This window comes from Trachymyrmex cornetzi, unplaced genomic scaffold (genome assembly GCF_001594075.2).
Source record: "Trachymyrmex cornetzi isolate Tcor2-1 unplaced genomic scaffold, Tcor1.1 scaffold121, whole genome shotgun sequence".
NCBI lineage: Eukaryota > Metazoa > Arthropoda > Insecta > Hymenoptera > Formicidae > Trachymyrmex > Trachymyrmex cornetzi.
This window is the reverse complement of record NW_017295773.1, coordinates 143,080-160,501: the sequence shown is the minus strand read 5'-3', so window position 1 is coordinate 160,501 and position 17,422 is coordinate 143,080. Positions and strand designations below refer to the sequence as shown.

General features: G+C 34.9%; 1 protein-coding gene across 1 annotated transcript in view; it reads left to right on the top strand.

Annotated features, from left to right (window-relative positions):
• acj6 (abnormal chemosensory protein 6) overlaps positions 1-17,111 on the top strand; it is a 44,889-nt gene extending 27,778 nt beyond the window's left edge. Inside the window, exons 2-4 of the mRNA XM_018517373.1 lie at positions 2,138-2,194; positions 11,038-11,244; positions 16,440-17,111. Of these exons, the coding sequence (XP_018372875.1) occupies positions 2,138-2,194; positions 11,038-11,244; positions 16,440-17,111 (936 nt within the window). The remainder of the gene's footprint in view (positions 1-2,137; positions 2,195-11,037; positions 11,245-16,439) is intronic.
• Positions 17,112-17,422: the final 311 nt, after the last annotated feature.

The following is a 17,422-nucleotide window of genomic DNA, read 5'->3' as shown; positions in this document are numbered from 1 at the left end:
TAGCCAGTACCATCGCGCACTGTACAAACGCACACATGCCTACATATTCACACTCGCGTATATATGTATATATATATATATATATATATACATATATATACGATCGTATATGGAATTTAAGAGATGATGTACGTTATACTGTATGATGCTAAATGCGCCACAGCATATTGTTGCGTAAGCGTATTATCCATGTTCAAAGAATTTGACTAAGTAGCATTCTATCTGTGGTTAATGCCAGTCATCTGATAAATCTAGCTAATTTTTAAGTAATTCTTTTATCGATACAGTTTAAGGAAGAAGAGAACGTCGAGGCATGCATTTTTTTTCTTTAAATCTACTTTAATCTCTTTTATTCATAAGGAAACGTAACTTAGGATGCTTCTATTCGCTTATCTGTTGTATTGAGAAATATCGAAGCTAAACTATATTCTGTTGATGACAGTAATCATATTCAAGATATCAATTAGATTTCTGATTATCGAGATGAATTATTGAAAATGTCAAACCAACAACATCAAATCATACGATATCATGTCCAAGCCGTCAGACGGATAACATGGCGAGATAATGTCGTCAATGAGCACAAAAATACGACGTTGATATTCGCCGAAACGAAAGACGCTACGTTTTTCATAATTCTTCAGAATTAACCGAAAATATCTCGTTAACCAAGTTTTGAATCAAGTATCATTAAACGCCATCTAAAATTCTGAAACGAACGGAAAAATAAGGTTCAATCTATTCAATTTTTTTTTACGGTTGTTTGTCTCGATGAATATTTGACAGTCGGGCGTAAAAATGGCACCGATATCCACCGGGCGGAAGATGACAAATGATTGAAAAATCATGTCAAATGCACCCTGAGTGGCACGTATATCTGCAATCGAAGCTCGATGATATATTGTGCGTACACGTCGATTCCAAGTATCACCACAGACTCGTTGGAACGTGTGACACGTTAATAAAGTACGTCTCTTCGGAAGAGTGATGTATTCATATTAGTCTCGGTGCCCGTAATGACATAATCATTGTCATCAAGAAACGCGCGAGTGCAGAATTGGCCGACGCTTTAATAAGGACGATATTGAATTACCTAGTTCTGCGCGAATCCTAAAATGACTCATTTAATTTGCGACGGCGTCGCGACGCCGGTATGCCCCGATTCTGTCAATCTTTCGACTTCGCTTTAAATATAATATAAATGCATACGTATGTATATCATGTACGTGTGTCGGTATCTATGTGTGTGTGTGTGTGTGTGTGTGAATGTGTCTGTATAGGTGTAAGCGGACAATTGCGCGCGACACACGGTCGCGCGCACGCGTGCGTGTCCTGCGGCGCGATCGGCAAAAATAAAATATGCAGACGAGATAAATATTAAGTGCCGTTGACAGGTAAATCGCATAACACGTTCGATTTCCATTCGGATGAAAATACTTCTCGGCTACGGTCATTAGCCGCGTATTGAAATTTATTACGTGGTCTACGTGGGACTCTAAAACGGCCTCGTGACATCCCTTGTCGAACATATGGATCTACGCTAACAAAATATACATTTTCGCGATACAATAATGTTAATTTTACGTCTACTGTTCTATCGCACGTTGTCTCAAATTTCACGTTGTGAAATTGGCATTGTAGATAATCAATGATATATATATATTATCGGATTATTAATTTTGTTATAAAAGGAAGCACTAAAAGTTTAGAACGGAATCAGACCAAGTCCAACAATAAGAACAAATATTTATCACATTTACGTTATACATTTTCAAAAATAAAAATGTAATTGACGATTAAGTGTGGATTGATTTTGAAAAATTCTATTGTCATAGCAATATTAAATTCATTGTTATTAAAATATTCGTCTAGTCAGCATAAAATACTACAATTTCTTTTCTGCATAATATAAAAAACATAATAAACAATTGTTTATCCATTTAAATATATTTGCAAATTGGCGCTTGACATCTCGTCTTTCCGTTTTTCTGTTTTTAGTTTAGATTTTCATCTCATGTGCTGCCATTTCTACGTGAAAAAAAAAATACATTTAACACTATCCAGATAAAATTGGTTTAGTGCTGTACTATAAGAAAATCTTGACTCTGATGAGAAATGGCATTTTTTCATTTTGCAGAGTCGTATATTCGAAGACGCATCCATTGTGTGCAATTCTTGGTCACCAAGGCATAATGTGAGTACTGAATTATATTTTTTTTTATTTTTTATTTTTTTCCTCTGTGCACGTTTTTCAAATTAGAGAGGGGTTGATTCGATTAATTTGACTTTGTACCGCGTGATGTTGAGATAAATATTATAGTATTATTAAAACACGATATAATTCATCGTGAGAAATTATGAGAAAAGTCAACTGTTTTATTAATCATAGAGATATTTAGAAGATAGTAATAAAGCGCCTAGACGGATTAATTACATCTTTACGGAACGACGTCGCCGTGATATCATTTTAATAGAACAACCCGATTATTTGAGACGTCTGCAGACGAGACAATGTAGTTATACACATCACGTGTCGTCTTTCTAATAATTATATTCGCTTAATATGTACGACAATTACGTTGTCGTAATATCGCAACATTATAAAGTTAATAAATGGAAAAGTTTACGCGAGATTTATCAGATATACAGATACATAAAATATACACATACTTAACTTGATTTATCATTATATTTATTTTCCATTTTATGAGCTAAATATTTCAAAAAATGACGTTAAAAATTAAATAAGCCTCTTTATGATATGTTTCTAATAAATATATACTCTGTTTCTGATAAATATATACTCTGTTTCAAATTATATACACTTATGTGATACGTACATATAAGTATATAAAAAATACTTATTGTCACACATATGACGATTCTTTCTACGGGGAATTTGAAAACTTTTCCTTAGAGTGAAAATTCAATTAGATCTCATTCTCTCAAAATTATAAGTGGAGAAAAGGAAAGGGAGAAAAGTGAAAGAGGAGGTAATGAAGAAAAAGAAGGAGAGACGGGCAGAGAAAGGTAGAGAGAAAAGGGGGAAGAGAAAGAGATTATGAGACTGTTACTGTATACGAAATGCCTCATAATATTTATGCTTTACGGAGCCACGTAGTTACGGTAGCCAGGCTCGCATAAACTTGCTAACTCGTGGTTACGATTATGGCCAGTAGTAAATTGATTATTTAGATATACGATGAGGCGATAGTCGAGTACCGTAAAAAGAGCTATGTGTCACTTATGCTCACCACGGATGCAACAGATACTCGCGATGCTGCGACAGGAATCAACGCGATCCGGCATTTTTCGTTACCGTTCGTACATTCTTCTCTCGATGGCCGCGCGAAATTATTCGTACATCAATGTATTGAATTTTTTCATACATTGACATAATAATGGGGGGGGATGACGATTTACGGAGGAGGTATTATATCTATATCGCATAAATTTGTGAAGAACATTATCGATAAAGATGACACGCGGAGAGTGATCGCGTTAAACATACCATATATATGTAATAATAATACATGATAGAGCAAAACAATACGTGACGATAATACGATGGGACCACAACGGAATGATTGAACACAGCGGAAATGGAAATCGATAACGCAGATTTAACAACAATAATATCAGAGACGAGATGTAGCCGCAAGTCACAGCGTCACGGCGTACCACGGACATAAAAAGACGTTAATATGATAGTATTAGCGACAATAGCAACGCTTAATATTAACGTCGTTAAGGGAGCGGAGTGTAACAGCGCTATTATAAATCGTCGGCGGTGGCGGAAACAGTGGAGAAGGCGGTGGAGGCGACGGCGGCCGCGGGGTCGAGTCGCGTCTGCGCTACGAATGAAACTGAATTTGATGGACCCACAGCGCGAGAAGCCCACGAATAATGTTCTTTACTCTAGACAGTAGGTACTCCGCCATGCAAGTGATAATTTGAACAGTCTCCCCGTTTTCGTGTCAGACGTCAGATTTTCTGGAAGAATTTACTTATTCATGCGTCAGACTACTCCGTGATGTAGGTTATCGGACGGAAATAACGTAATTGTCCCAATTTGCGATATCCGATAGCCGACGGGTCCGTGGCGCGCTCTCTGCACTCCGCATTCGGACTCGTAGTAACCGCGAGCTGATCGCTAATCAATTTCGTATACGGATGATACGTAATTGAACCGCACACGCCGCGTGGTGAGATTTTATTTTATTTTTTTCATTCGCGCTACTAATGCGCCCCTCTTACAATTAGTATTGATGCCGTGCTATTCGTATCTTATTGACGCGACGGATGCGCTACTTGGCGGCATTTATCGATCGAATCTCGCGGACGGTTCTCTGACTAACCGCTTGGCTCAGACACGACTGAGCTTTAATTGCTAATTGATTTTGTGCACACGTTCGAAGGTTTATGTACCATATTGATGTGTCCGGGGCACATCTAATTTTGCATTCGTCTGCTTCCCGAGCGAAATGGATTAAGAGAATTGGTTTTCTGTTGAAATACGATTTTCCAAGGAACAGTACCTTGATAGACAAACGATTACGCGCATCTGATACGAATGAATTACACAGAATATCTGCAATTATATATAATCGACTTATTTCGCTAATGCCTTTACACCGTGGATTCCTCAGAAAAAAAGAGACGTACTCTGCTTATATATTTTGGAATTTGTACGCGATAATTTTACGTCTTCTTTAGAATAGTTGACAATATAGAAAACGTTATTAATATTCTAATAGATATTTCTTGAAAATAATCAGCCAAGCGAGCATTATTAACATTCTCGAGAAAACGTGATGAAAAATTAAGAAACATTATTTATTTTATAATGTCTTTTTTCGGATCGTCTTTCTAAATTATAATTTCAAACCACTCCCTGATCCTGCGCTATACAGTCTTGTTATCAGTTATATGTTAGCCACTTAATCAGACCCACCGTCGGACGATGGAATAAATTATGCGGAGGGCTTGCAGGGTCTGATAATTCAATTGTAATTGCCTAATCCTCATAATACCTTACTTCTAGAAGACGTATCTCGACCGCAAGGGTCGGCCGCATCGAAAAATGACTCTATTAACCGCGACGACGTTTGCAGAGAATCGCGCAAAGGGGAAGAAACTTTGCTAAACAACAGTAGCAAGTGTTAACTATGTAGCTAATAAGAGCAATCTGTATTCTTGGTGGCACTATTAAGCTTCGTCCACAACATACAAACGTTTTATATTATGTTATCAATGCGCGTGATTTTATAAATCTTTTTAAACACATTAAGCAGATATTATATACAAGAGAAGAAAATAACAGCGAGGAGAAAGATTAATTTTTTTATGCTTGCGGTAATCAGCACTATAATAGTATACATATTATGATAATATTTAGCTCGTTAATTAATGCATGGTCCTAAATAAAGATAGACTCGGCATTTTAACTAAGTTCGATTCAGATGACGGTATGTGAACACGAAAAAAACCTAATTCGTTGTACAAATAAAAAAAGTAGTAAGTGTGAGAGAGACTTTAGAACCTTCTTCCCAACTTTGGTAATTTCGACTATTGCAGACGTGTGTATACACATGTATGTGTGCACGTATGAAGATCGAGTGACTGTTCAAGTGTTACGTTAAAGGAGGGTCCATCCTTGCCCCTTATATATATAGTCACGAATCGTAATTTATTGCCCTGCTAATGCTTCGATTAAGCAGCATGTCCGCGTGAAAAACGTTGTCATTATGGATACAACTTCCCGCGGGAAAGTATTACGTCTCACTCTAATACTTCTACGAACAAGTAATTATTTTAATCGTACTTTCACATACTCACACAGTAAATGGTTTTATTCGTAAATTTATTCGTAAACTTGACGCTTTTTTTCATTCTTTAGAAATTACATTCAAGTTTTCAGCAATTTTCAAGTTTTTCATCATCGCGTAGAGCTCAATTTATGAGAAAAATTAAACGGGAAGAATATTTGATAAATTAGACAAAATGCGTAAAAAAAATATTTAATTAACAGCTGCTTCCATTAAAAGTTTTCGTTTTCTTCATTTTGTTTTATGTACAAAATTCAAATAATTTATGTAGACATATATCTGTGTGACAAACAAGACATATATTCTATATTTTTCATTTTATATTTTCCTCTTTTAGTAGCATTTTAATTGTCAATTCTGTCGAGATGCAGCTTCGCATTTCGTTACGGAAAGTACAACAAACGGTAAGATAGCGAGAGGGGAATTTCGGAATTAAAAAGAGTGACGGCAGTTCAGCAACCTAGAGACAGTCGTAGGTACGCCGTACTCGACGAAGACACGAGGAGTTCATAAATAATCGAAGCGCTAGAACACGCCAGTGGTTTCCGCATGAAACATTGATCGGGCAATGCGGACATTACAGGTCGTAATGAAATAAGTGGGCAGTGAATCACTTTTAGCTTTACCCGCCGTCCAAGCTAACGATATTTTGATAACTCTTACGGATTAATCTGGACAGGGGTAGTAGGCTTGGCGGGTTACGGATAATAAAGAGTTGATGAAGAGGATAATAAAACTTTTAAAGAAATACCGTCACTTCATGTATAACATTAGTATAAGATATATGATAATAAATAAGAGAATACATGTTTTACGTAACAATGTTAATCATAATTTCAGAATGTATATGTAAACATTCAAATCCACGTTATTTAAAATTATTGTTGTCGTGTCGTATTTTGATAAATTTATATTGCAACATAAAACAATTTCTGAGAAAATCGTAACATGTAAAAAAAAATTTTGAAAAATTTGTCTAATTATTTTCTGTGAATATATTTCATCATAAAAATAATAATCTTGTTTATCAATTGTGATCATGCAGATCGTTAGATACGCATTCTATCGCTAATTAATTATTATTCGATAAATACTGGAATTTGTTTATATATATATATATATATATATATATTTCAGCGTATATATAATGCTTTCTTTTAAGAGATATTACAGAAACTGTAGCTATGTCGAAGATTTGTACGTAAATATTGTTATTAAATTAACAATTTTTATGTACATTCATAATAATAAATTATATGTAGTACATATCGTAGAATCCAGCAAACTCATTCAATTTGTTTATATTTGAAAATTAGTTTGTTTATACGATTAACGATTCATTAATGTCATCAAATAACAAGTTACACGAAGCACACGAATCTTTACACGAATAGAGAAAATCAGTAATTATTAATTAATATTACTTAATAGAAGAAAGAAAAGCCAACAGAAATAGTTTAAACTATACTGATTCGTTTTACACGCGAAATCATTGAGACAATAATGAGATAATGTTTAGTAAGGCTAACATTTTATATTAGACGACATTTCGTATTAGCGAAACTGCAAATTTTGTTTAAACGTAGATTTGAAAAATATGTTCGTATTGAAATGGCTTCAAAGGCATGTTATAAGTTATATACAACTTATAACTGCGATATTCTTTGAACGTAGATCGAACCTAGTAACATGTCGCAAGTGACAGATGTAGTTGATGCAGAATGTCCCATATAATATCGATCTCACCTCGGTGTACAGACAAGTCTAAGTGATATGAGGCTATGAATGCAATGTACAGCTTTCATTAAGATATTCCCCTAAAAAAGTTACTTTAATCAATAACAAAGAGTAGATGGAAACAAATTGACTGCAGCTATAAAGTCGACATAACACAGTAATCGATATCAAGTTACATAAATTTTAATTAGTTTACATCAGTATAATTTTACATCAGTAATTCATATCTTATCGAGAGAGTTTCGAATATTTCGTTATAAATAAATAAAACTGTTACGAGTTCTCTTTTTTTTTCAAAGACAATAATAGAAGAAAGAAAATAAAATAATTCAATAAAAAGTTTAAAAAACTACATATTATGTCAAAGATTAAAAAATTACATAGTATATCGATTGAGAAACATTGATGTCCGAAAAATTAATATAGAATACGTATATGTATTATACGTATATAGAATATGTAGTTACGCATTCACGAAATTCTTTTAAAAATCGGCAAGTTACAAAAAGGGAATTTTGGTCCAACCCTCCTAGCACATAACGCGCCATGAAATGAAATCACACCCACCCCCCTTGTTACTCCGTTCTGCACTGCTCATAAATTTCGCCGTAGCGTAGTTTAAGCTATTTTCGTTACCATTAAATGTTGACTCCGCCGAGGGGGACCGGATCTCCAAACACGCGAAAGGGAATCGGGATGATCCTCCCCCCGGCTCGTCCAGTTTCACCACTGCGCGATACTGACGGATATATTCTGTCCACCGTCCCGAGGGGGACTCGGTCAAGTATCCATCCTTCAGATCGATTCCAGTGTAACGGATGAATTTGATTACCGAACATCATAGGGCATGTGTACATGCGCTAATACAATGACGTTACCGGGCTCGGGGGGATTGTAATCTAATACCATTAATCCGTGCAAATATCGTCGTTTTTCCAATTACACATATCTGTTGTTTCTATTACACTGAAAAATACTATATACACAAAAATATTATATATATATATTTGTGTGTATATATATATATATATATATATATATATACATCTTTAATACCGAATATCGCGCATTAACTATGAAAATTGTTTTTACAAGAGTAGATTATTACGCGTATTCCTTGTTATTTTTTGTCATGTATAGGATAATTTCATAATAGATAACCAAATTGTAGGAATACTATTCTATTCATATTAAGTACTAGAAGGGTTGTATAAACACGAGTCCTGAAAGAAACGTTCCCTTACCGTCAGAGATATTTTTTTCTTACGGCAATATATATTCATAGTTCAAATGACGAGATGTTTCGATAAAACTTGTATTCTTTTACAAGCCTGCATTCGCAAGTTATCATGACTGTTGTTCAAATAAACTCGCTTTCGAGAAAAAACAATTTGACGTTTCAATATAAAGTTTATATAACGCAATATCATCCAATTCATCCTACATTAGAAATTTTTACTAGTTTTCTATCGTTTAAAATAATTTTTTCAAAATTTTATATACATGTATCCGTTGCGCTATCCCAAATTATAATTATCTGAAGTTATAATTAAAAATATAATGAAATGAATAAGAAAATGTTTTTAGATAATAAATATCTTTTTTTAGTATTTACAATATACCTATACATTTGTTTAAATCAAAATTAATAGGTATTAATGTCCAAAAAAAAAATTTTGTTTAATTGTCTACAGACGAGTAGACAGCTAAGAACACGTATTGCTGAACACCGAAATCATATACGTTGGAACACTTCGTCTCGGTCAGTTATAACAGAACATAGATTAGAGAGTAATCGTGATTTCAATTGGGATGAAATAGAAGTTCTTGATGAGGAACCTTGTTACCATAAGCGATTAATTTCCGAGATGCTCCATATAAAAGAACAAAAGAATAGCATCAATCTTCAAACCGACACTGAGGGCTTACATAAGGCATACATTCCTATTGTAAACAAATTTAACTTTGTATAGCCAAGATCATACTAATGTAAGTAATTTTCTGTTAGTCAGGGTTTGTCAGTTGAAACAGTTATACATATGTAATTTTATCTCTGGACTCTCTACAATTTTTATACTTTGATTGTCTATTATTGAAAAATATAATTTAATGGAATTGGACTCTGTAATTTTACATTATGACGAATATTAATTATTATTTGCTATGACACTGACTGACAAGAAGATTATGAATATTTCGTTTTCGAGTTTATAAATTGTTGACATATAATGGTGAGTGTTCTATCGTGTTTGCTTGAGTGATTATTGAATTAATTAACTGTAGAATTTTGTTAGAACATCAAGAAATTCTGTTCAATCGGCCATCCAACCTTTTGTCAAACAATTTCGATACCTTTGGTTTATGTTCATTCGTTGACGTGGTTTACTATTGAATTTTATTCAGCGTTTTCGAAGTAGTGTAACAATTTTATATTTAACATATATCTGAAGAGGGTCTAATATAAAGACCGAAACATGTAATATTTTGCAATGGAATTTATGTAATGTTATTTAATGTAATGTAATAGAATTCTGATTATTTTTTAATATTGTGCGTTGGTATTGACTCTTACATGCCTTGTTTTCATATTTAATTTTTATTATTATTAAGAGTCCTTTACGAATATTATTTATTTAATTGTCTACTTTGAAATATATAAAATTAAATTTGTATAACAAAATAATATAATATTTTGGAAAAATTAAAAAATTCAGCTTAAATAATAGAAAATTTGTGTCTGAGCCTAAAAAACTTGCAATACGCGAACATCTCGGATAATAAAACTATTTTTAGGCTATCGATCGCACAGCCATGTTGCCATCCAATATACAAGCTCATTGTTGCCCAGATAACGTCAAATGGATAAAATTCAACAAAAATTTATATAATAAATAATAGGCTATAACTAATCATTATTTGTGCACTATCCTCATATAAAGTAAATCAATTTACATTTGCAAATTACGATATTTAATCTGTTTTCCTTTGCGCTTGTAATTAAATGCGAATAAATAAATACTAAATTAGCGACAAACAAACAAAAAATTATATGTGCACGTTAATATGAATTTTATATGTAAATATTCAAATAAATTTGGCATATGAAAACTGAAAAAGATCTCCTAATTTATCATTAAAATATTTATTCAATTAATGATCCCAATCTCTATTTACAAGTCAAAAGTATTATTAATAATATTATATGATGGTCTTTTTAAATATCACAAAAATAGCAGTGACAATCAGTAATTAAAATCGTGAAAAAATTAATGCATTATTAATTATGCTGAATTTAAAAAAAATGTTTTAAATTATAAAAGGCATATAACTGCAAATACATGAAGTGTAAAAATTAGGAAGACGCAATTAGATCACAATGTAACAAATAGTACAAATTCAAGTTATCTGATTGTCAAAACATTACTTAATGCTTTAATCAATAAGTAACATATTGTAACACTTTGTGTTTCAGGGTGATTTATTCGGTGGCTTGAATAGTGGTCTGCAAGATGGCTTACTTTCAAGAGCGGAGGCTTTGGCGGCAGATTTGGGAAAGCACAACGCTGGGACACCAATGCCGCTGAAGCACGATCCCGTATCTGTGTATCATCACGGAGCACATATGCCTACCCCCCACCCGAATAACCGGCCACATCATCAGGTACAATCACACCTCCTTGTGAGTCCGCATTTTTGATATATTTTATTCTATCGTACATATTACATTCTACAATACAATGTTAGAAAGTGAACACGTATTGTCTTATTTAATGTTGTGTCAATAAATAAACTATATAGATGTACTCTTTCTTTACAAATCGATAAAAAGCTTTTATTAAAAGTAAGAAATCTCTCTTATATATTTTTGTGAAGAAAAAAATGGACAATATTAATCGCGCAAACTAAGCTGTTTAAATATTGTATGGAATATACATATCGCGGCTACATTTAACTGCGAATATCAAATCAAATGGTTTATCCATTTTGCATTTCTATTCTTATTCTTGCATTAGATATCGTAACTATGTACTGAGATTTAATCGTTGATAATAAAAGAAAAATAGTATTATTCGTGCAAGATAATTATCGTGATAAAAGCTGAAGGCTGCTATTGCCATTTCGTAAACCCCCGTATACAAGCTGGGGGATGGTACATCCATAAAATGCAACGAATCCAACGGTCGGTTAAAATCGTTGCTAATAATTAATTACGCGCGGCAATTAATTTTGAATTCATATTTAATCGGCAGATTGAAAAATTTAATTTACGCAGTTTATTTGTTAATATCGCGAACAATGCAGACAACGATTTTAATTTTCTGCGTTTTAATGGTTAATAAGCCGCATTATATTTACAACCGTCGTTCATAATCGTGCAACAGCAGTGCAGTCGCGGTGCCGTGATTATGCCGTTTAGATACGGTCACAATAATACATATATGATTTCGTGCGAATTGCATTTCAATTTGTTGCCTCGTGTACCTTATGCTAATTTGAGCAATCTGATGCTGATGATAGAAGCACAATGGGAGGACGACGCCGGGTAACCAATGCGCATCGATCCGGAATGATGTTCTTAAATGTAGGGGCGTGTTGCTTGTATATTTTTCCCCCCCCCCCCCCCCTTTAACCCCAGATAGAGAGCAATGAATTCTAAGGGTCCACGGGACCTGCGTCTGCGGCGAGGGTTCAATATGGGTTTTGTTCAACTTCTCGCGTGTCGGCTTTCTGTGGGATTTGCGTACGTGATTTTATCGTCATAAATCGCTTTCTCTCCTTTTCCTCGACTCCACTTGTTAGATGTAAATTATGTACAACTTTGTGCTTTAAATTGATCATTATTTCTATTGCGCCATTTGTTCTACTACCAGCTCCGTTTTATAAATTCAATTTTCTGACTTGATTTTTTGATGCTGTAAACTTTAACAAAATTCAGCGCGAAATAGTTGTAACAAATTAGACTATTAAAGTATCTTAATAATCAATTAGGATAAATAATCCTATTTTCGGGCAAAAAGGGGATTTTGGTATTTAAATGTGTCGCGGTGTGAATTCATATGCCTATACATATTCAATTCTGCAGACTGCGCGCCAAAATATTTTCCCGTCTTGAATTCTGCATGAACAGAACTAAGGTAGTAATCATATATTAAATTGACAAGCAATTTAATGATATTGATGCTGATAAATATTTTAGAAGGATATTAACAATTTGATGCTAATAAATATCTCAAAATAATTTGTTGCGAGAAATATTACCTCAGTTGGGATCCGAATTCAAATCTCGAGACGTGCAACCTTCCTCTCAATTCAACCACTAAGATAATATTCGTCACAATAACCAGTAACTAGTGAGAGATCATCGTTTTTCAAAAAGACATGTATAAACAATTACAATTCCAAATTATATACCGACGAGAATAAATCAATTAAGAGAAATAAAATTCTATTTTTGATCAATTTTAATGACACTAGTTTAAAAAAAATATTTTTTCAATTACTTTGGACCGGACTACGTGTCTCTTATAGATTTTTGGACTGAAAACGATGTAAGCGAAAAAAAATATAAATGATTTTTAATTTCAGCGATGGAGCAAATCAAATCCCATAACTATTCAATTTCAACTTCATACGATATTCAACTGTGCTTGAGAGCATTGAGTTTTAATAAATGCGCAGTATTTTGACCGTATTGAAAAAAAAGAAGAACACGCGTACCTACATAAGTTAGACGTATAGAAGGAATTGATGAGTAATAAAAAGATTTTAAATACACGTATATAGTAGGAAAGAAAGCAGAAAGGCAAAAACAAACGTCGAACTGATGTAAAAACAGCAAGTGGGCACGCGTAACGCGTGAGATCCGTATGTGCGCGCGGATCGAGAGCGAATACAAGGAGGGAAGAAAGAAAAATTAGGGGTGAGGTGGGCAATAGAGCAAGGAGAAAGAGCAAAACATAGGAGCCGGCTAACCCTACCATCGTGTCAGCGTAATGATGAAATATTTGTATGCTTGTATATTTGCTACCGGTGCTCCCGACAGCTTCCACCTTCTGCCTTTTCCACGCTGCCCGCCAACGTCCATGCAGCGCAACCCCCCTGCATTTCTGATGTAACTGCGCTATCCCAGGGCACCACCGCCGACCGAAACCGTGCCATCCAGTTAGCTCACTATACTGCCGTTCTCATGAGAATAGATGATGCGCGTGTTGCCTACGCGTGTACGTGTATGTGTGTATAAGCCTCGACGAGGTCGTATAAGCGTTTATGTATGTTCGTGAGGTAATGGCCGGATTGAGAACGACGTGGATATTTTTAGTAGCGATTTTTATAGTGATTTTGGCGCTATACTTAGTGTTACGTGCTACCCGAACACGATGCAGTTTTACGTATACAAAGCTAAGAATAATTCATTAGAAGAATATACACAAACGGAAGAAATTAGCTAATTAAAATGTAGACAGGTCTCATAATTAAGGGATGATTCAACAACTAATTCATTCGCATTTCATTATGCATTTGACACAAATAGATTTTGACACATATATAATACATTTCCATTTACGAAAATAAAAAGCTATTTTACAATAAAATCCTTAAACAATCGCACACATATATGCTATATCGACAATTACTGTCATTTGCGATATAAATTATTGTCTAATAAGTTTATTGTACTTGCATGAAGAACAATTTTATTTCTGAAATATACGTGTGAACTAATTCTAATTACATGTTCTGTCCCCACGGTCAAAACCGTTGCTGTGTTGGCGTCTAGTTAATTCAGTATACTCTCGTGAGACTAGACAATTTCATGTGTGTAAACAAGATCATACGCGTATGCGTGGTACCTTACATACTTAAGTACGTAGAGAACGCAATAAATAAATTATGTACTGAAGCAGATTAACAATTAAAATAAGTTAATTGAAAAAATCAATCAATTTGAATAAAAATTATAGTATGCGTATATTGGAGCATTTCTATAAAAAAAAAAAAAACAGGCCAAATTCAAAGGGAATAAGAAACAAAAAATGAGAAGATACTTTCTTCGTACTTTTTCCAAATATACAAAACATCATTTCAAAAAATAACTTTCTCATTTATTCGTCCTTAATTTGCGATTTATCGTATTTGACTCGTGGCAATGCATTTTCCGTTTCATTTCAACAGATGAATATCCGATATTGGCTTTAAGAAAACGAGTTAATAGCATGCCACAGCACGTGCTCTATGCAACAGCAGAGTGTAAAAGAAGAAAAATATGAAAGAAGTTCATAAATAATTTGTAAAGAGTTATGCTGGAGGTGCGTTTTGCATTCGTGACGACGGTCGCGGCACGTGTAGCATAATTATACGTGTTAGCTTGTACATATTTCCTACTCTCTCTACCGCACTCGACCTAACTTTGCTTTTTATCCCCTTCATTCATATCTCTCCCACACCACGATGGTGCTTCATCAAAACGCATTTCCGCAAACTCGACGATACGATACGCATTCGGCCTTTCAGCAGGCCTTTCAAACACCTCCAAATTTATACGTTTCACTTTATATTACATATTTTCTTGAATAATATGCATACGTGAAGCGAATACCTCGAATTTTTCCAATGCAAGATATCGTTATGTTAACATATTTAATTATTAATATCACTTTTTAATAATTAGAAAGTGCTATCAATATTAACTTTTTTTTTTTTTTAATAAATGGTTTTAATAAATTGTTTTTAATATCTCTGTTCCACAATATGTGTTTAATTTAGATATTATTAATGCTAAATTGGTATTGAGCTTTTCTCTAAAAAAAAAAAACACTGTAACATAGTGAATCATTTCATTCTTGTTTTCTAATGTTAAATGAGGATGAAATAACTCACTGTCTTTTTTGCTAGAAAACGGTCATTATAAACAATTATCTTAAATTAATTATAGATTTTCTTTAGGTCTATTAAGCTGATTTAGCTTTGATCAAATGTGACTTATACATATAAAAACCACCTGTTATTCTTTTTTTTCTAATTAATTGTTCTTAATTTCGATTTTTTTATACCAATCGATTTACGGAAAACAATGGCTGTGCTAGCTTAAGATTAAAGTCAATACAGCTATATAAGAAATAGCAAAAAATTAAAAACAAATACGTCTTTTTATAGTGCTATTTAATTGTTAATTAATTACTCTATTATCGAATTTGTTGCTCCAGCCGAGTTGCAAAAAATAATACTGGTTTAGAAAGAGAGAAAGAGAGCGAGATTCGCTAAACAAAAGATCAAGAGCAATTAACAAAAAAATAGCAATTAATTTTTATGTAAGTCCGACTGTGCTGAAGTTGATCAACCCAACAGACATATTTCCTTTTATTGATGTGTATTGTTAATTATCAATTTAGTAATTATCACACATATTAAAGAATAAACCAAGAATATTGATAAAAGAGAGAAGAGAAATCTTTTTCTTTTGAAATATTTAAGTATGTTACAAAATCTCGTTGTATATGAAGAGTATTTAAAAAATTAAGACCGATCACACGCACGTAGGTTTTCTAAAAGAGAAAAAGGAAAGACAAAATAGTGAATACCAAATAATATAGCTTTTAATATAGATCTTATTCTATTCCTATACGCATATAATTACTAGCAAGATTGAAACAAGCAAAATTATCATGACGGAACACGAGCTTTTGTATCATCTCGTCAAAGGATGTCACCATCAATATATTCCGTGCGACTAACTAACGTTGTCTACTAACTAAAACTTTCAACAGATACTCCAAAAACATTTCGGCAATGTCGAACGTAAAAGAAGGTTCTTAACAAAACGATAAACGAGTACTCGAATGAATTATAAAGAAAAAATTAATTTGCGTGTTTCAGATGAGCCATCCAGGAATGGAGAGTCTCGACATGCTGGATCCAGCAAATTCGATGACAACACTGACACCAATGTCCGAAAGCACGGGCGGTGGACCGGGGCATCACGCGGGCATCCACGGTCCGTCCGTATACGGCGGCATGAACGGTATGATGAGTCATCATCTGGCGGGCCTACATCCTGACGCAGATACCGATCCGCGCGAGTTGGAGGCCTTCGCCGAGCGATTCAAACAACGGCGCATCAAACTCGGCGTTACGCAAGCCGATGTCGGCAAAGCGCTAGCCAATCTCAAGCTACCGGGTGTTGGCGCTCTCTCGCAGTCGACGATCTGTCGCTTCGAATCGCTCACGCTCTCGCACAACAACATGATCGCCCTGAAGCCGATCCTCCAGGCGTGGCTGGAGGAGGCGGAGGCCCAGGCGAAGAATAAGCGACGCGACCCGGACGCACCTTCGGTATTACCGGCCGGCGAAAAGAAACGGAAACGTACAAGCATCGCCGCGCCAGAGAAACGCTCGTTAGAGGCGTATTTCGCGGTGCAGCCGCGGCCGTCCGGTGAGAAGATCGCGGCGATCGCGGAAAAGCTCGACTTGAAGAAGAACGTCGTACGAGTATGGTTCTGCAATCAGCGGCAGAAGCAGAAGCGCATGAAGTTCGCGGCTCAACATTGACCCGAGGGTGGCTTGTGACAGCAAAACTGACCGTACCAGCTGCCTAGTCTCGAGCCCAAACCCGAACCTCTCACTGAGTTTCAGGGTTGGCCGTGAAGTGCCCAAAACTGTCAAGGTGGGCTTTCCCCGACTCCGCCGGTGGTCATCACGGTGAGGAGATCCCAAGTCATTGTCGTCGGATCGATGTCACCGGGATATCCATCTGCGGCAGTCTTTCGCGGCCGCTAAAACGAATGGCTTGATACTACGGGCAGACGATACTATCGGTACACGAAGCTGTCACAGGCTGAAGAGTCGCTTGTTATCACTGC